Source organism: Mixophyes fleayi, chromosome 1, assembly GCF_038048845.1.
Source record: "Mixophyes fleayi isolate aMixFle1 chromosome 1, aMixFle1.hap1, whole genome shotgun sequence".
Classification (NCBI taxonomy): domain Eukaryota; kingdom Metazoa; phylum Chordata; class Amphibia; order Anura; family Limnodynastidae; genus Mixophyes; species Mixophyes fleayi.
Genome location: NC_134402.1, coordinates 153,350,237 through 153,369,577, shown reverse-complemented (window position 1 = coordinate 153,369,577; position 19,341 = coordinate 153,350,237). Strand labels below are relative to the sequence as shown.

At 38.5% G+C, this 19,341-nt stretch overlaps 1 protein-coding gene across 1 annotated transcript; it reads right to left on the bottom strand.

The window, feature by feature from the left end:
* Window positions 1–2,535: 2,535 nt before the first annotated feature.
* On the bottom strand, window positions 2,536–6,476 carry LOC142139626 (uncharacterized). Its single transcript, XM_075197445.1, has 9 exons — window positions 5,870–6,476; window positions 5,719–5,790; window positions 5,552–5,602; window positions 4,620–4,682; window positions 4,477–4,539; window positions 4,060–4,122; window positions 3,777–3,845; window positions 3,489–3,587; window positions 2,536–3,365 (listed from the first exon to the last, which is right to left on the bottom strand). The coding sequence occupies exons 1-9, from the start codon at window positions 6,474–6,476 to the stop codon at window positions 2,563–2,565; spliced, it is 1,890 nt and encodes a 629-aa protein (XP_075053546.1). The 3' UTR covers window positions 2,536–2,562.
* Window positions 6,477–19,341: the final 12,865 nt, after the last annotated feature.

The following is a 19,341-nucleotide window of genomic DNA, read 5'->3' as shown; positions in this document are numbered from 1 at the left end:
TTGGCAGTTATTGCCGGGTATTCCCAGCCCACTTTTTCTAGGATCCTGTTCCAGGTCCTAAATGCCCTCAAAAAGCACACTGCAATGTTTATTAATTTCCCGCAGTCTGCCAATGAGTGGCGTGAGGTCAAAGCTAAATTTTACGCTTTGTCTCAAATGCCCAATGTGCTGGGTGCAATTGATTGCACCCACATTGCCCTTACACCACCCCGTCGAATGGAAGAATGTTTTCGTAATCGAAAACACTTCCATTCCATCAATGTTCAGATGGTTTGTGATGCTAAGCAAAAAATCACTAATGTTGTTGTTGGTTTCCCAGGTTCATCCCATGACTCCTTCATCTTGCAACAGTCGTCCTTATTCCGTAATTTCGAAGCAAGATCCTTTCCAGATGGCTGGCTGCTTGGTAATTTTTTTTGTAATTTTTTTTTTTGTTAATTGTGTATTACAAGTGTAGTTGTAAACCCTTAAAAAAATTTGCTTGTACTTATACTAGTAGCAGCGTGGGGACAATAATTTGGCAAACATGGCTGCCTGGGACATGTAGTTCCACAAATCTGATTTTTTTTTTTTTTTCCCATACTAAATACACATTTATTACCCTACTACCCAGAGCCCCTGCCTAGTAGGAAGAGCCCTAGTGGTATCAGCACTGGCCTGGGTGTCAATAGTGGGGTGGCACGCTTACATTTTTCAAGGGGAACACCCTTGTTAGCGAATCCAGGCCAGCGCTGAACAGTCTGTGGGTGTTTAGTCATTATGGCATTCTTACCCCTGCTATAGTGCCTATCACCCACGTTGTTTTGCTATAATATGTATCAATACCTTTTTAAAGAAAACGCTATACTTAGTTTAATCCCATTGAAAATTATCTCAAACTGCTATCTTGAGTGTTAAACATTCAACTCTTTCCCTGAAAGTTAATTTAATAATACTATTTCTTACCTAAGCACAACTTTTTTAATTTTAAATTTAATTAAATTAAAAATATGTATGCAAATTTAACCACTAATGACTATATATCAGAGTAGGAGCCATTACAACCGTCATACATGTATACAAAAAAGTTTAGGGTACATGAAAATGTCATGTCTATTCTCTCTATTGTCATGTGCTGCATTTTTTTTTTCCAAAAATGGTTGCAGTAGTTCACAGTTAACAAGTGTACAACATCCCAACTTTAAAAAATGGAAATACTATCCCCCTAAAATATTGGCTAGGTAACTGCATTTGATGAAGGTGTATCTATCTAATAATTAAAGGAACAATAAATTCAAAAGTAAAATTTTATTGTACAAAATACATAAGATTTTTAATACATTTTTCTTAAGTTCATTCAGTCCCTTGGATTTTCAAGCTGTTTCTTTAAAATGACATCCACAAATTCCATCCGAACATCTGCAAGAAATTTTTTTTATTAAAAGCTTATCTTTGAAATTAATATTACATTTCACATCTAAATACTGGAACATTGATAGTGCTTTAGTTGATATGGACACAAAACATATCCTATTGTTGGACTCTTGATAAGGAGAAAAATGTTAACATTCAAATAGACTGCATTAAAAATGTATGTCTAAGTCAATAGTTATATAGTTTTTTACCTGAAAACTCTAGTTATGTCTACAATTTTTGATTCCATATTCCTGAAAGTTGTATCCATCCAATATTTGGGTGCAATCTTAAAAAAGTAAAAAGTAAGAAGTGTATGTAAAACCTGTATTTTTTTACAAAATACAAACATAACTTTTAAAACAAAGAAGGATCAGTATGGAGTAGAATATTCATTGTCCATGTCACATGATATCCCTTCCATTCTGCAAAAAAAATAAAAAAATTACATTTTTATGAAAAAGAATAAACTGAAACAAACTCACCAAATATTTAACATTGCTGATCATTCCTGATGTTGAAAGGTCTTTACATTTCACTTTTTTCTGTGTTAGGATAAAAAAGTAAAAATATGATTACTTAAATTTTCTAAAGAATAAAAAAAAATAAAAAAAGATATATTTATGTATATATGGATATATATATATATATATATATATATATATATATATATACACACACACACACACACACACACACACACACACACACACGAGGAGACAGACAGACACACACACACACACACACACACGAGGAGACAGACACACACGGAAACTCACACACACACACACACACGAGGAGACAGACACACACAGAGACTCACACACACGGAGACTCAGACATTTCAGGCATGCATTCTAGAGAGAAATAAATAAATACAAAATAACATTGTAACGTAATGCTTTTGGATGATGTTATCCTCTTGCTTTCACTACGCATTTTGATCCACGATGCTTCTGGGTTTCTTAGAATTGAATGTAAAACATAGAAATTAGGATACATTTACATTCATATAAGAAACTTTAAAAAATAAAATATAAAAAACAATGATTTCTCCCTAATATGCATTTTTAATCCAGAAAAGTAGACATTACTGTACATATGACATATTTTTGTTTTTATGTCACTCACCTATTATCAGTTATACGCTTCTTTTAACTAATCATTTTCTTACCCTTCTTCCTCAGATGAGACGGGGTTGATGATTTCCTCTTCTGGATGTTCCTGTAACAATCTCCTCCTTGCTGACTCCGCTCTTCTTACTTCCACCACGGGGGTGTGGAATGCAGATGACGTCCTCTGCTGTGGTGTTGGGGGAACAAATCCAGAAATGTTCCAATCGGGTAATGGGACTGAAACATTACCCTGTACTCGCCGGAGTCTCAGCTCTTCACTGATATTCATTACATGCATTGACAGCATTTGCAGATGCATTGTCTGTTGTTGTTGTAGCATATGCATCTGTGCCATGGATTGATTCATCTGGTAATACACTGCTGTATTCTGCTCCATTGCAACAGCCATTCGCGTTTGTAAGTTGTTATTTACTTGAATAGATGCTGACATTTCACTGTGCACTGTGATGAGTCGCTCCAGTAACGAATTGGTGGTATTACGGGAGCTTCGTACCTCTTCCACAACAGACGTTAAACGGTCTACCGAGTCACCAATTCTCTGAACTCTGTCTTCCATATTTCGGCGAGATGTTTCCTGCCTTCCTTCCATCTTTCTGGCAAAGTCTGTGATGGAATGAAACCGAGTGGCTTGTTCTGGCAGACCGTGCACCAGTTGTGTTGGAAGACTGGTGCCTGTGGAAGGTACCCTTGCTTGAGATGGACCTTCCCCTTCGGTGGTTGGAACTTGAAGGTTGGGGAAGGCTTGCTGTAGCATCTCAAATCTTGTTGCAGCATCTTCGTGGACCAAACTGTCAACTGGCGAAAATGTCAGTGATTCACTGTCATGTTCTAATTGCTCTGTAAAACAAAAAAAAATACTACATCAATTATTCAGATATTACATTATATGATTTCCATGTTTAAAATAATTTGAGAAATGCATGTATTCTGATAAAAAATTTTTAAAAAAAAATTAGTCACCGGTTACTGAGCCGACAGGAGATGCTATTTCTTCCATGGCAGCTTGAGAATAAAAGGTGGATACTGGTGTTACCACCTGTTCCCTTGGGATGATGGATTCTAAAACATAAAATAAACAAATAAAAATTAAAATTTGTCTATTAAATACCCAAAAAATATGTGAGACATTTCATTATCTAAAATGATACATGTGTACAATTACAATATGTATATTCCTATGGATCTGAAAAAAAAATACGATTATATTGCTAGATAGTTATGTACACACAATTTTCAACATCTTCATACCTTCACGACTATGAGCAAGGGTTATTGATGTTCCCCCTTCTTCACACATCTCTTCAACGGGTCGGGCTTCTATACATAAAAATAAATTAGATAAAATAAATTATTACATATATATCTATATATATATATCTATATATATATATATATATATATATATATATAGATAGAGAGAGAGAGAGAGAGAGAGAGAGAGATAGATAGGTATATAGATAAAAAAAAAATGACACATTAAAAAAAAAGTTTGCTGAGACCAAACAAAAAATTAATTCTGTGTAAACATTACCTTGCTGTACATCAGCAACAGGTTCCGAGACGTGTACCTCAGTCACTCTTCTTCTCTTGTGAGCTGTAAGTTAATTTTAAAATACTATTAGATGCTATTATTAATTGTTGGCAAGGATTTAAATAGTAATCAAGAGTGACAATGAGGAATAGTGAGTGAGAGAGTGTGATAGTGAAAGGAAAAGATAGAGAGAGATAAAGCAATATTAAGAAAAAAAGAGGGAGAGTGACAGTTAAAAGAGAGAGTGATAGTGAAAGAGAGCGAGAAAGAGAGAGAGAGAAAGAGAGAGAGAGAGAGTGAAATAGAGAGAGACATTGATAGACCTAAGCGCGACAGTGATATAACAAGAGAGAGAGTTACAGTAAAAGAGAGAGAAGGAGATATATGCATATTGTTTTACAATGCAAATATAATTACCTTTTTTATTTGGTTCAACAGTTTTGGCAGGATGAGTAGACTTGGTTAAACGGCTTTCTTTTTCTGTAACAAATAATTATAATAAGCTTTGCAAAATGTACTATATTTAAAATATATTCTATCTACTTGATCACAATATATACCTTGATTGGAAGCCGTTCTCGCTACTTCCACTGCGACTTGTCTTGGCATAAGCAATGTCACACCTATAATAAAAAATAAAATTTCTTTTTAGTTATATAGAAGCAATAACATTACATTTTTGTTTTTGGACAATTTTATGGAAATATTAGATGCACCAAAAATAACAACTTACATTTTACATTGGAAGAATATTTTTTTTGATATATATTAATTGCATGCAATAATTATAGTAACAAGTGTAACATCAATTCCCTGGTATTATTAGACAAATGATATACATTTCTATCTTACTATTACAAAATTATAAACATGTAAATATGTATGTGTATATGTAGATGTGTATGTGTATATGTAGATATATATATATACACACACTTGTAGGTTAATTGACTGCTATTGGAATTGACCCTAGTGTCTGTGTGTGTGAATTTAGACTGTAAGCTCCAATGGTGCAGGGACTGATGTGAGTGATTTCTCGATACAGTGCTGCGGAATCTGTGGCACTAAAAAAAAAAAATGGTGATGATGATGTATGTACATACATACACAAATATGTTTGATTAAATTTTGATGTAAAACCTAATAAAATAATAAACAACTTTATTATGGAACAGTTTTTTTTTTTTTATTTAACATAGGTGATATTGTCCATAAAAACTGTTATGTGTGAATAATATTGCTTTAAGGTTAAAAGGTTAGGGGTTCCTTTAATAAGCTGTCGATTAGAAAAATTGGGGATGTTGCCTATAGCAATCAATCTAATTCTAGCTTTCATATAAAGCTAGAATCTAATTGGTTGCTATAGGCAACAGCCACACTTTTGCTAACCCGCAGCTTAGTAAATCTAGCACTATAATGGGTGTAATGTGTAGTGTAAAGTATGTAATCTATGGAGCATGTATACATGCATGTGTGCATCTTTATATCATACCTTCTCCTTCTACACTCCTCTGGCCCTTGTGTCCTTGAGAATAACCCAAATCTAAAATACATAAAAGAAAGATTTATTAGTACATCTTTATATAAGATTTTGGCAAGGCAAGTAAAAAAAAAAAAAACACAAAAAAAACCCAACTTTATTATACATTTGCCATTTACCTCCTGATTTGGATTTTCTCTTCCGGGGTACTGCTTCACTTTCATGTCTTCTCCTTTGTGCTGCATCTTGTTCTGCAAAATTGTAAAAAAAAAATTAGAATTTTGTACAAATTTAATTGACATCATTACTTTTATAGACAATTATACATACCTCGTGGCTGGAAGGTGGATGGATTAAGGGTGTCCACTGTCCCTTCCACTCCTTCCACAAGATCATCACTGAGAATTTGCCGCATCTTCTTCTCCCAAGGCTTAAATTTTAGGCGCAGTGGCTTGCCACCACCGGTTCCCCTAGAATGACGGTCAACGGCTGCCATCTTTGCCTTCCTGGTGCGCTTGCAGTCCCGAAAGCGTTTCATGCAAACCGCAACTGATCGGACTCGAACACCTACTGCTGACACAGCAGAGGCAATCTGGGACCAAATCTTCTGCTTATGCTTGAAGGACGCCTTCAGCGATTGGGCACCCTTCAGTGTCTCGTAATGTTGCAGTACCCCAGCAACAAGGACTTCATTCTCCTCAAGTGTGAAGCGCCTGGATCGTGTTACAGATGGTCCTTCTTCATCATCAGATCCACTCTCTGTAAGATGTTGCTGCTGGGTGCTTGTGCTGGCTTGCACGCTGTTCACAAACTGCTGCCGCCTTCTTTCTTCTTGGCGCTCCTCAGGTCGGTCTCTCCATTCCTCGCCACTGCTGACAATTTCTTCTTGGGTTCCCTGTGTAGAAGAAGAAGAAGAATCCCTACGTTCCCTAGACATGGCTACTCTAATAAATTTTCTTTGCAAAAATAAATAAAAACTATTGACTATTTAACAACACTTGCCTAAGGATACAGTACAATATCCTACTATAATACACTAGTAATAACAATTAATTAAACTACACAAGTACTTGACTAAAAAAAAAAATTCAGTTGTATTAAAAATAAATTATAATATAATTTTTAAAGGACCAAACTAGGTTAAATACAATCTATAAACTACAGAAAACCAAATGATAACTAATTAAATTTATTGAAGGGAAAAAGACAATAATACAATTGTAGAAATACAGCAAAAAAATAATGTAACACTAGATAAAAATATATGCAGTTGTATTTTAACTAAATTATATTATAATTTTTAAGGGACAAAACTACGTGCAATACAATCTATGTAGACTGCAAAGAAGTAAATGCAAACTAATTCAATTTTTATCCTAAAACAAGACAAAACTGCAATTGCTTAAATACAGGAAAAAGAAAATTTTTTTTTTTAAACGTGTGTGTATGTAAATGTATATATATATATATATATATATATATATATATATATATATATAAGGAGATATATGTGTGTGTGTGTGGTGGGTGCAATTAAATAAGTGTGGTATGTAGTATATTCTTGTGTGTATTTGCCTGTATTGTAAAAAAAAAATGTAATTTTTTATAAAAAATAGTGTGTATAGTGCAGTGTAGAGTCAACTCACTAATCCAATTTCGAAGATTAGAGCAATGGAGAGCAGTCAGGAGTCACAAGCCTCAGGAGTCACAAGCCACAGCAGTCACCAACCAAGTCAGCCAACAGCTATCAGCAAATGACAGTTTGCTGTGGGCTGCATTATTTTTTCATACTGAGCTGCCTGCGTAAAACACTCCCCTTAGATTTCAAACTCGCTAGGACCAATAGTAGAGCGCGAGGCGGAGGATGCAAAAAAACATTTGCATTGAGCGAGTTTGTTTTTAAAACGAGCGCTCCAACGGCAATAAACGAGCGCGGAATTTTTTTTCTTTTTCGAGCGCGAAATTTTATCGCGTCTCGCTAACAATTGAATACCCCCCTACATGTCATTATTGTCGACTTTCCAAACCTGTCATTATTAGGGTGCCCACCATTTTATGTCAATCATGTAACTGTCGAACATATGTATCACACCAGGGTGGGAGGACCCAAGGACGATTCCATCTTGCTTTTAACATTATGCCTTTGGTCTAACTATCATATATGTGTATATATTTTCTGTGCTCCTGAGGAAGTCTTGTGATTATCAAGACGAAACGCGTCGAGCCTTACTGTTGATCAGCTGTATCCGGTGAACTATATGGTGTCTATGTACTAGGATACAGCTGCCTACAAGGAAACATCTTCTGGCTATTATGCTCATATTTCTGGTACGCATTTGATTTATTGCTCACACATAAAAGTGGTGTGTGGTTTCTCTGGGCTAGATATTTTATATATATACCCTGGTGAATTTTGAACTCTACACCCTTTGAATATCCTGTGGTGTTTCAAGTTTCACGTGGTGCATTATCCTTTGCATTACAATATTATGCTATGTTTGCCTTTTTCCACATTCCTCAATTGTTCCCAAGTTGAGATCCAGTGTTACAGTTCTCAAAGAGGATCCACTCGAGTCTAGATCATACATCTTTACCTGACGGTACGCATATATATACATATTCTGTCCTTTATTATCCTGGTATTACACTATGAGGTGCCCTGCCTGTGCTTTGTTCTAGTGACTGTTTTCTTCTGGATTGACCATCTGGATACAGGCTTACACGTGGCTGCCACTCACACATGAGTGAAGTGATTGTGGACTATCAATTACTATATCTGATACTATACAGTGTTGTGAATTTTTATATATATTTTTTTAATACTTACCGATGTGGTAGATAGCGCCAGAGTATATCAATTGTTGTGTTTATATATATATATATATATATATATATATATATATATATATACATACACACACACACACACTACATATTAATAATATACATGACATATTTATATACATCAATGATAGATGCTCTGTACTGTTAAAATGATATTTTGTGCATGTAATCTCGTAGGCCCTGACATATTGGCCAGTGGGATTTAAAAAAATGTTCTAATTCAGCCAAAAGGCCAGGACCAAGAAATTAAAAGGGTATTGAGTGCCTTGTGCTAGTGGCACCTTACTCTGTGTAAGGTGAGGGTTCTTGTTCCACCACGAGTGCATTTTCAGGTCACCTCCAGACCCTCTTCTCCGGAGGCACAGGCACATTGGGCTCCAAAAACCACAGGCCTTCCAGCATCAAACCAAGTAGACCCAGTTTTTCAGGATGTCCAGAACCAACTGTACTTGATCAGATACTATGCTTGTGCTTAGTCAAAAGTACGAATTGAGATTGACATTTTAACCTCAAACTGGAAATTTGTTTGTTACAAAACATGAACAACAGTCTCACAAAACTATGCAAAAAATCTGACATTCACAAATAACAACCCTTCAGTAGATGTGGATAATGATACATGGTAATTGTCAAATATATATGAGTCCTCTTGTTTGATTCATAAGGGCAGTAGTACAACACATATTGCTATTCAGACAGATCTACCTTACTTGTAGCATATACAACCACTTATAAGTAAGACAAGGAATTTGAAAGTTCCACTCTTGGCTTCCGATGAATGCTCTGTCCAACGAGAAGTGTGTAGTATTAGTCTTTGAAGTTTTTTGTTATGGGTGCAGCCTACCTTCATCTATTTATTCATTTATACCACTGTCCATCCAATGACCTCTGCCTGTTTCTGTAGCATCAGTGTCTATGATGGATGCCCTATACTGTTCCAAATTTATTGGGTGCATAGTCTTTGAAGTTTTTTAGTATGGGTAAAGCCCACCTTTGTCTATTTGCTTTTATAAATGTCTAACTTTATTCATATATACCACTATCCATCCAATGACCTCTGCCTGTCACTTTACAATTGGGTATCTACTTGTCTAAATATCTACTGATACTATTTTATGAAATTCTTACTGCCTCTTCACAATCCATGATGCATGCTGTCTAACGTTCAATATATAGTGTGCACAGTCTTTGTAGTGTTTTAGTATGGGTGCAGCCCACCTTCATCTATTTACACTTATAAATGTCTAGCTTTATTCATATATACCACTGTCCATTCAATGACCTATGCCTGTTACTGTAGCATCAGTATCTATGATAAATGTCCAATTCTGTTCCAATTTTTTGTGTGCATAGACTTTGAACATTTTTATTATGGATAAAGGCCACCTTTGTCTATCTACTTTTATAAATATCTACCGATTGCCAGTGTCCATTCAATTGAACTATTACATTCAGTGATACAATGGACATACATGATTACTGACATCATAGCAGACCTAGGATATGCATATACAGGGTTACCATTGTAAGAACTCATGAATTCTGGATTTACCTATGTAAAAAGTAAAAAAAGTGTCAATGTATTTGTTTATTTTTGATCTAATGTACTAATTGGTATATTTCTTTATCAAAGTTTAGTGTTCTTCTACTTTTTTTTCATATATTTTATAACTTTTCTTTAATTACTTTCAATTACATAGTCCATCAAACATTCAGCAGCTGGAAAGCAGTAATATCACAGCTTAACAGAAGTCTCATCTTTGTTTTCGCTGTTTCTTCTCATCACTCAACACTGCTGGATTTAAACTCACCAGACATTGCTGCACCTATTGCAGATTTGTTAATTGTTCAGTAATCTTTCTCTGTGCTAACTGACAAAGAGGTGCAATTAGTGTTAGTGGGAAAGGAATTTTCTGGTAAGGGACACTATCATCAGTTCACATTTTTCTGCTCAATGCATTTAAAGGTAACTACTTAATTGTTCCACGTTAGTAGTCCAATTTTACTGATGAAATGTGATACCTGCAATACTTTATCATCAGCATTTATTTATTTATGTAGTGCCACTAATTCCAAAGCACTGCACAGAGAATGTTTGTCACTCACATCAGTCCCTGTCTTTATTCATCATCATCATCATCATTTATTTATATAGCGCCACTAATTCCGCAGCGCTGTACAGAGAACTCATTCACATCAGTCCCTGCCCCATTGGAGCTTACAGTCTAAATTCCCTACTATAGACACACACACACAGACAGAGAGGGAGAGACTAGGGTCAATTTTTGATTGCAGCCAATTAACCTACTAGTATGTTTTTGGAGTGTGGGAAGAAACCGGAGCACCCGGAGGAAACCCACGCAAACACAGGGAGAACATACAAACTCCACACAGATAAGGCCATGGTCGGGAGTCGAACTCATGACCCTAGTGCTGTGAGGCACTAGGCCACTGTGCTCCTTTATTGGAACTTACAGTCTAAATTCCCTAACACACACACAGACAGACAGAAACACAGGCTAGAGTCAATTTGATAGCAGTCAACTAACCTACTAGTATGTTTTTAAAAGCCTTGATTAATAAGAAACGTGTCATTTTGAATAATCTTCTTTAAATGAAAAAAAAAAAAAAAAAATGTTGATACTTTAAATAGAATACAAAGCAAATGCAAAATAAAATTAATGTTTACCATTCCAAATTGGATATTACTGATTTCACATGGCAGTGTGTAATTAAAATCTCATCTACAAGATAAAAAATGTTTGCGGCAGTCAACCCTCAAGAGACACAAGGCAACTGTTACATTTACAGAGAAAGTAAGGGTAAAGCAATAAAAGGAAAACAAATATCCCAGGATGAGCCATAAAACAATATGATGCTGACAAAATTACCTACAATACATTTTATGTTCTATATTTGAGAAATAAAATATACAAATGGCAGCTAAAAGTATCATATTATTTCATAATACAAATAAAATATATAATAATGGTGAAAGTATATGCAGTCATGTACCATTTGTTTCTCGCTGAATTATTTTATGTGGTGTTATTGCACTTATAGGTCTTAGTTTAGAATTGGATGTAAGTCCAACTACAGGCAGCATAAATCTACTTCACTATGCTATCCATGCGCTGTAAAATGCAAATCATTAAGTGCTGTTGTGGAAGCCCTGTCACACATTAGGTATACTGGAGCTTGTAAAGCTACAGACATCAGATCATACAGGAACATGTGGAGCAGTAAATGCCAGCATGCACTTGTAGCCAGGGCCCGCTGGAATATAAAAGTACCTAAAAGTAAAATAAATAGACACCAAGGGCTAGATTTACTAAAGGGCTGTTTGATGAAACCGCCGGATTTACTAAAATACAAACCGCTAGATTGAAAACCACAGTTTAACAAGCCACTACTTTATAAATCGATATACCGATTTTTAACATGATCAAAATACACAAAGCCAAATTTACTAAGCTGTTGTTTGATAAATTGCCAGGAAAACCACCACAAAAACAGCAAGAACAACAGCCAGAAATTAATTTATAATTAACTTATGCGGTTTAGCTATTTTCAATCCGCCCCACATTGCTAGACATTTAACAACCCAACCTCAAATAGCCCTATAGTAAATGTGGTGGTTTGGAGTACTAAACTGCCAGCGATGTGTGAGTATAAAACCGCCACCAAACACGATTTTTAATAAATCTATCTCCAAGAAGTTGTTATGTGCGTATTGTCGCTAACCAATAACGATTGTCGAACCTCGATTTGTGTTTCCAACGCACAAAGATTTATTCGCAAATAGTGGAATAATATGCTCAAGCGAAGTGGTAATAAATACAGCCGTTACTTATCGCAGGCGCTCTGGATCCAGTGTGCAGTCATTCAATCCTGAAGTCTGGGGACAAGATGTCTGAACACTAGATGTGAAGCTGCTGCTTTTATACACACAGAAATACAGTAATACAATGAAGGTGGTATAGCTTGCATCTATTGGTCCAGGTCTCAGGAAGGTCCAAGGGGTTGTCAATCATTGGCTAGTTCATCCTAAGGAATCCAAAGGAGGGGGTCACCTCTCCAGGGGGTATGCTCGGCTCTTCCCGCCAAGATTCCTTAGTCTTAAGTAGTTCATAATTCCCTATCATTCATAACTTGTGTATGCACTCTGCGATTCCTTCGCAGAGTGAACCAAACAGTAGCAAATGTAAAGAGGTTTATTATGATACCACTCATGATATGATTCCTTCAACCTGTTCCGTATATTTCACTAATATGCATGTAACTTTAATATAACATATAAATACTACTATATTTCGACATAACTGACTATGTGTTACAACTACCATTAATGTGTACTATTTTATAAGTATGCGTGTTTGAGCGAATGTATGGTAAAAGACCAATTACTGTTGCTGCCACGTGTAGTGGATGCGTACGCCCTTTCACGCCGTAGCGTGCCCTTGTACGTCGTAGCGTACAGTACGCATCTTTTCAGACAAAGACAACCAAGTTTGCTCGACTTTAATTGAAATGACTTTATCCAATTTGCTGACTTCGACAGCTCCACCCTTTGATAGTGTAATAAACTATCACCCAATCACTGTTTCAAGTTCAGGGTTATACAATACTTCTTCACAGACCATGATCTCGGTATCTGGTACCACCCTTTCAGTCTCTTTCTCGGTGTTACTACTATGAGACCGTTTTCCACACTTCAACACAGTAGGAACACATTTGACAACTAAACCAATTGCTAAGATGACACCCAGTATAAGGAGAAGGAGCTTACCTACACTAGCAACCATTTCCTCTACCCACTCCCCCAGACCAGAGAACCATTTCACAGGGTTCAACCACGAGAACCAACCCGCCACCTTCTCCCCGACCTCATATAATGAAGAATTGTGACTCTTTCGAAATTTCCATTTCAGCTGCAGAATTTCATCCATCTTCCGGTCTATAACCTCTTTAGGGTCATCCGTATTATTAGTGATGTACGTGCAACATTTGACACCGAACTGGGTGGCCAGTGTCACACAGTACCCACCAGTAATAGAGGTGAGATAATTTAGTACCAGTCTATGTTGCACTTACTCCTTCTTGTATGCCTGTAGCTCCCTTCCAGTATACCTGAAAGTGTCATCATCTCGGTGATATTATTTATTAATTTAGCTAGGTCTTGGATATATTTAAAGTTTAATGTTCCCCGAGCGGTCCTGGTGAGATCTAGAGCAACCATAACTTGGAAACCAGCAGTTTCACTAATCAATTTTGTAGCTATGGATTTCTCACCAGGAATCATATTTCTCTTGCCACGGTGTTCATACTGTGTGTGTATGTATGGTGGTGATGTAGTCTTGTGAATACCAACCATTTCTTCATGAGTAATAGTCATGATTTCAGGAACCAGTTTAGCTAAGAAACACAAGCCCTTGGAACTCGGAGTCACCCAGGAGTAAGCTTTCCTTCCACAAACAAAATACACATCATCAGGGAGAACATAAGGAACAGTATGCCCATGAATTATATCGCACAGAGTTTTGATAAAACTACCCATGCCTAGTGTCTTCATTTGCTCTAGATACGTGTCGGCATTAATGACATTTTTACATTTATCTGTAGAGACTTTTCCAATGGATAACTTCTTATGTTTGGTTATACGCCCTAATTTGTGACTTCCATCAACATTCCTGCCTAGTAGTGACCTCTTGAGTCTCCCTCTAAAATGAGTGTGGCGAGCCATTGTCTGATCTGATAGGTCAGCCTCCCAATTCTCCAGGCGCTTTGCATGAGATATATTTAGGCACAGCAAAGATCTGCCTATTGAGTATTGTCGAAGCGTCAGACTAGTGGACCTAGTGTTATTGTACCTCCCGTCTATGGGCCTCCCACCCCTCAATTCGAGTACTTCGGATATGTTTAGAGGTAATGGCACTAGTCCTATATTATGCTGCCCTTGTGGCACGTGAGAGCACACCCAACACTCGGTCTGGTTTAGTACCTTACCCACCAGGGAGTGATAATCCTCCAAAGGATGCCCGCCTATATTCAGAGTACTGGGGGACTGGCATCGTTGGATGCATCTCTCTTCAACTAGGGAGTCGCAGAACTTGCAGATACAATACTCATCAGACAATAGCCCCTCACACTGCCTCCGAGTTCCTGAGCTAGCAGACCTTTTCATAACCCCCGGACCAAGTCTGATAATGGGCTGCTTTGAGTATCCTAATAACTTTTCCTCTGCCTCCATCTCATCCGTATCACTACCAGAACTCTCCTCCGTCCTCCATCCTCCTTCACAAAAATAGAATGTCCTAGAAAAAGTAAAAACAAGGAAAATCCTGGAACAAAAGAAAAACAAAAACTGCCACTCCATCGCTGGAAAGATAGTTCTGAGGCAACGTCTCTGGTTCAGGTGTCTCGACTGCAGGCTTTAGGTCTTCCGGAACAGACTCACAAGTGACAGATCTATGTCGTCGGTCTTAGTTTTATCTTGCACTTTCTCCGGATTATGGACTCTCCTGCAGTGGGTGGAATGGACCCAAGTGTCTCTCTCTGCAACCTTCAGTGATGTAGTACTGGTCAGCAGCACTTGGTACGGGCCTTCCCAACGGTCTGTTAAACAACCTGAACGTAAGAAATTGCGGATCATAACATAGTCTCCAGGTTCAACATCATGACAGTTCGTTTCTGGCATACCAGGTGACAGCATTTTTAGTTTTTGTTGTTGTTGCTTTAGCTGTCTACTCATTCTTATAAGATATTGTACAGTCACTTCATTATTACACTTCAAGTCGTCTTGTGGACTCACGATCAAATGAGGCTGTCGTCCGAACAGTATCTCAAATGGGGACAGATTAAGAGGAGGTCTAGGAGTGGTCCGAATGCTATGGAGGACCAATGGCAAAGCCTCAGGCCATGCCAACCCAGTTTCAGCCATTATCTTACCAAGCTTGTTCTTTATAGTACCGTTTACTCTCTACACCTTACCACTGGCTTGTGGTCGGTAAGGGGTGTGAAGTCTGCTACCGATTCCCATGAGTTTACACATATTTTGGAAGATATCACCAGTAAAATGGGTACCCCTATCACTTTCAATGATTCTAGGGATACCGAACCTACACACAAAGTCTTGCACAATTTTCTTTGCAGTGAACACAGCAGTATTAGTGGCTGCCGGATATGCTTCTACCCAACCGGAAAACACATCAATACACACTAACACATACTTTAGATTCCTGCACCGTGGTAATTGGATATAGTCAATTTGTATTACCTGAAAAGGTCCGTCTGTAGGGTGGATGTGGGATGGCTCAGTTGGAATAATTTTCCCGACATTTTCTCTCAAACAAGTAAGACATGACATTACCTTCTTACCAGCCTGAGAGGAAAATCCGGGAGCACACCAGTATGCTCTCACCAGTTTGCACATACCTTCTTTACCCAGGTGAGTCAGGCCGTGTGCTGCTTCAGCCAGGCTTGGATAGTATGTTCGGGGAGCTACAGGCTTACCTTGTCCATCCCTCCAGAGTCCTGAGGACTCTTGACCACATCCCTTTGCCTTCCAGACCGCCTTTTTCTGTATGGAACACAAATCTTGCATTTCAATTAATTTCTGCATGTCTAATGTCTGAAAAACCATCATAGTCTCGGTCGATACAGTCATAGGTTGCCCTGCTGCCCATTTAGCAGCTTCATCTGCCCTGTTGTTATCCAATGACACTGGGTCTTCTTCAAGGGTATGGGCTTTGCACTTTATGACGGCTACTGTTCTAGGTAACTGTATCTTTGTCAGAAGTCCTTTTATGTGTTGTGAGTGTGCCACTGGTGTACCTGCTACTGTCGTAAAGTTTCTAAGACGCCAAAGGGCCCCAAAATCGTGCACTACCCCGAAGGCGTACCTAGAGTCAGTATATATATTGGCTGATTTACCCTCTGTCAATTCACACGTTCTCCTTAGTGCTACTAGTTCCGCCACCTGGGCTGAGTGAGGTGGGCCAAGGGGTTCAGCTTCTACCACATCCTGATCGTCTACAACAGCGTAACCAGTACATAGCTCTCCCGTCTCTGTCTGTCTATGATAACTTCCGTCTGTATAAAACGTAAAATCTACATTTTCTAAGGGGGTGTCACGTATGTCGGGCCTTGCAGTAAAGGTCTGATTCAGGTGTTCCATACAGTCATGCGTGTCAGTATTCTTGCCTAACTCATCATCAACCAGGGTCTCCTCACCTCCCACCCTTTGTGTCTCTAGAGACACATACGGAAGGTATGTAGCTGGATTTAAGGTGCTACATCGTTTGATGGTGATGTTTGAGGGTGCCATCAGGGCTAGTTCCCACTTTGTGAATCTAGCTGAAGAAACATGTCTGGTTTGGGCTGAATTTAACAGAGCTGATACAGCATGGGGTGTATAGATAGTTGAGTTATGTCCTAATACTACGTCCTCGCTCTTACTTACCAGAAGAGCTGTTGCTGCTACACTTCTGAGACATGTTGGGAGTGATCTTGCCACATTGTCTAATTGTGCACTGTAGTATGCTACCGGTCTGCTAGCGTCACCATGTTTCTGTGTGAGGACACCTGCTGCACAGCCATCAGCTTCTGTACAAAATAGCTCAAAAGGCTTTTCATAATCAGGTATTCCCAATGCAGGTGTTCTAGTCAGACTGTCTTTAAGATTAAAGAACGCTTGCTCTGACTCTTCTGTGTGTACAGCACGTTCTGGTTTTGAGGAAGAGACTAGCTCCTGCAATGGTAATGCCAGAATAGAAAAACCTGGGATCCAGGATCTACAGTATCCACACATCCCCAGGAAAGTATGAATCTGCTTCTGGCTCTGCGGCAGAGTCATGTGTTGTATGGCCTCAATCCTGTCGGTTGTCATGTGTCTTAGCCCTTTAGTGAGGCAGTGTCCTAGGTATTTGACCTTAGTCTGACATGGCTGTAATTTATCTTTTGCCACCTTGTGCCCTGTTTGTGAAAGATGAAGCAACAACAATTTAGTATCATGTAAACATGACATAAAAGATTCAGAGCACAGCAACAAATCGTCCACATATTGAATTAGAACAGACCCATTGTGGGGTTGAAAGGATTGCAAACAGTCATGTAAGGCTTGGGAGAAAATACTGGGGCTGTCAATGAACCCCTGGGGTAGTCTGGTCCATGTGTATTGCACTCCCCTGTAGAAGAATGCAAAAAGGTATTGGCAGTCAGGGTGAAGAGGGACTGAGAAGAAAGCAGAACATAGATCAATGACAGTAAAATGACTGGCAGACGGTGGAATCTGCATGAGGATGACAGCTGGATTCGGCACTACGGGGAATTGGCTCTCAACAGCTTTATTAATTCCCCTTAAGTCCTGGACTAATCTATAGCCCCTCCCCCATTCTTCTTCACAGGGAAAATGGGACTATTTGCTGTACTGGCTGTATGAATTAAAATCCCTTGTTGTAACAGCCTCTCAATAACAGGATATACCCCTAGTTCCACCTCCGGTTTTAATGGATACTGTGGGATTTTTGGAGCTATCCTACCACTTTTTAGATCGACCATGACAGGGGCTACGTTTGCCATCAGTCCAGTGTCCTGTCCATCTCTGGTCCATAGTGAACCTGGTATTTCCAGCAACATCCCCTTTACTTGAGATGGACTTTGTTCTATAACAGGAGAGTGTAACATTAACCTTTGAGGGGTGTCCAATATATCCTGTACCTCATGTGCGACCTTCTCCGGTATATCTAAGAACACACCATCAGAAGTACAGTGTATGACACATCCCATTTTACATAACAAGTCTCTCCCTAGCAAGTTAGTAGGAGCCGCCGCAGCCAAGAGAAACGAATGCTTGGTATGCAGGGGCCCGATAGTAACCTCAGCTGGTTTAGTTAGAGGATAATGTAACACCTTTCCTGTTACCCCCATAGCTGGAATAGTTTTACTGGACACCTGTAGATTGAAAGGAGAGGTTATTACAGATCGGGCCGCCCCTGTATCTACAAGAAAGGTTTGTTTCCTACCAGCTATGTCAACTATCATTGTTGGTTCTTCACTCTGACTCTCAGTTAACCTCACTGGCTGTAGACTACAGGTATGACCTGACCCCTAGCACTGACTATTGCTTTCCCGCGCAACATTTGCTGCTATAACATGCGCAGGTAACTGTGTGTTCTCTTGCCTATGTGTGTTTCTCCGTGGAGGATACCTATATGATTCCCTATCCATATGTGTATCCTGTCTTGCTTTTTTACAATTTCTTGCAAAATGGCCTTCTTCGTTACACCTAAAACATCTGATCACTTTAGGTTTCTGGTTATATGGGTTGTATGCTGGTGGTCGTGTATGCATCCCCTCTAGAGCCTGTATACTCACCGTCATCAACCTATCACTTTTCTCTTCCTTCTTCCTAAAAAGGTTTTTGTCATGCTCCACAGCAGACTCCCTAAGAGAATCTACTGTGATGCCTCTCCAATTAGGTAATGTGGTTTGTACTCTGGTTTTTACATTTTCTCTAAGGCCATCCATTAATACTCCTACAGCTACTTCCCTATGATGTGGGTCCTCCCCTATGTTGGATATCCCAGTAAACCATGTTATCGCTGCTATAGCTCTAATGAAGTAATCTGCTGCTGTTTCACTATCCTTTTGTTTAATGGTGAAAATCTTACTCCAATTTACTACTACTGCAAAATAGATGGCTAAGTGTTTGACAATTTTTTCTATATTTTTTTGGTTAATCTCATCAGTCAAGGTGTCATCTTCCTCCAACAAACAATCTTCAATAAATTTTTGTATGTTAGTATTGGGAGGAAGACACGCCCTCAACACTACACGCCAATCCTTATTGGTAGGTTCGTGGGCATTTCCTAAGTCTTTAACAAATTTCTGACATTTAGCCAACTCCTTTCTAGGATCTGGGAATTCAGACATAATGAAACGTAATTCTGATCTAGTGC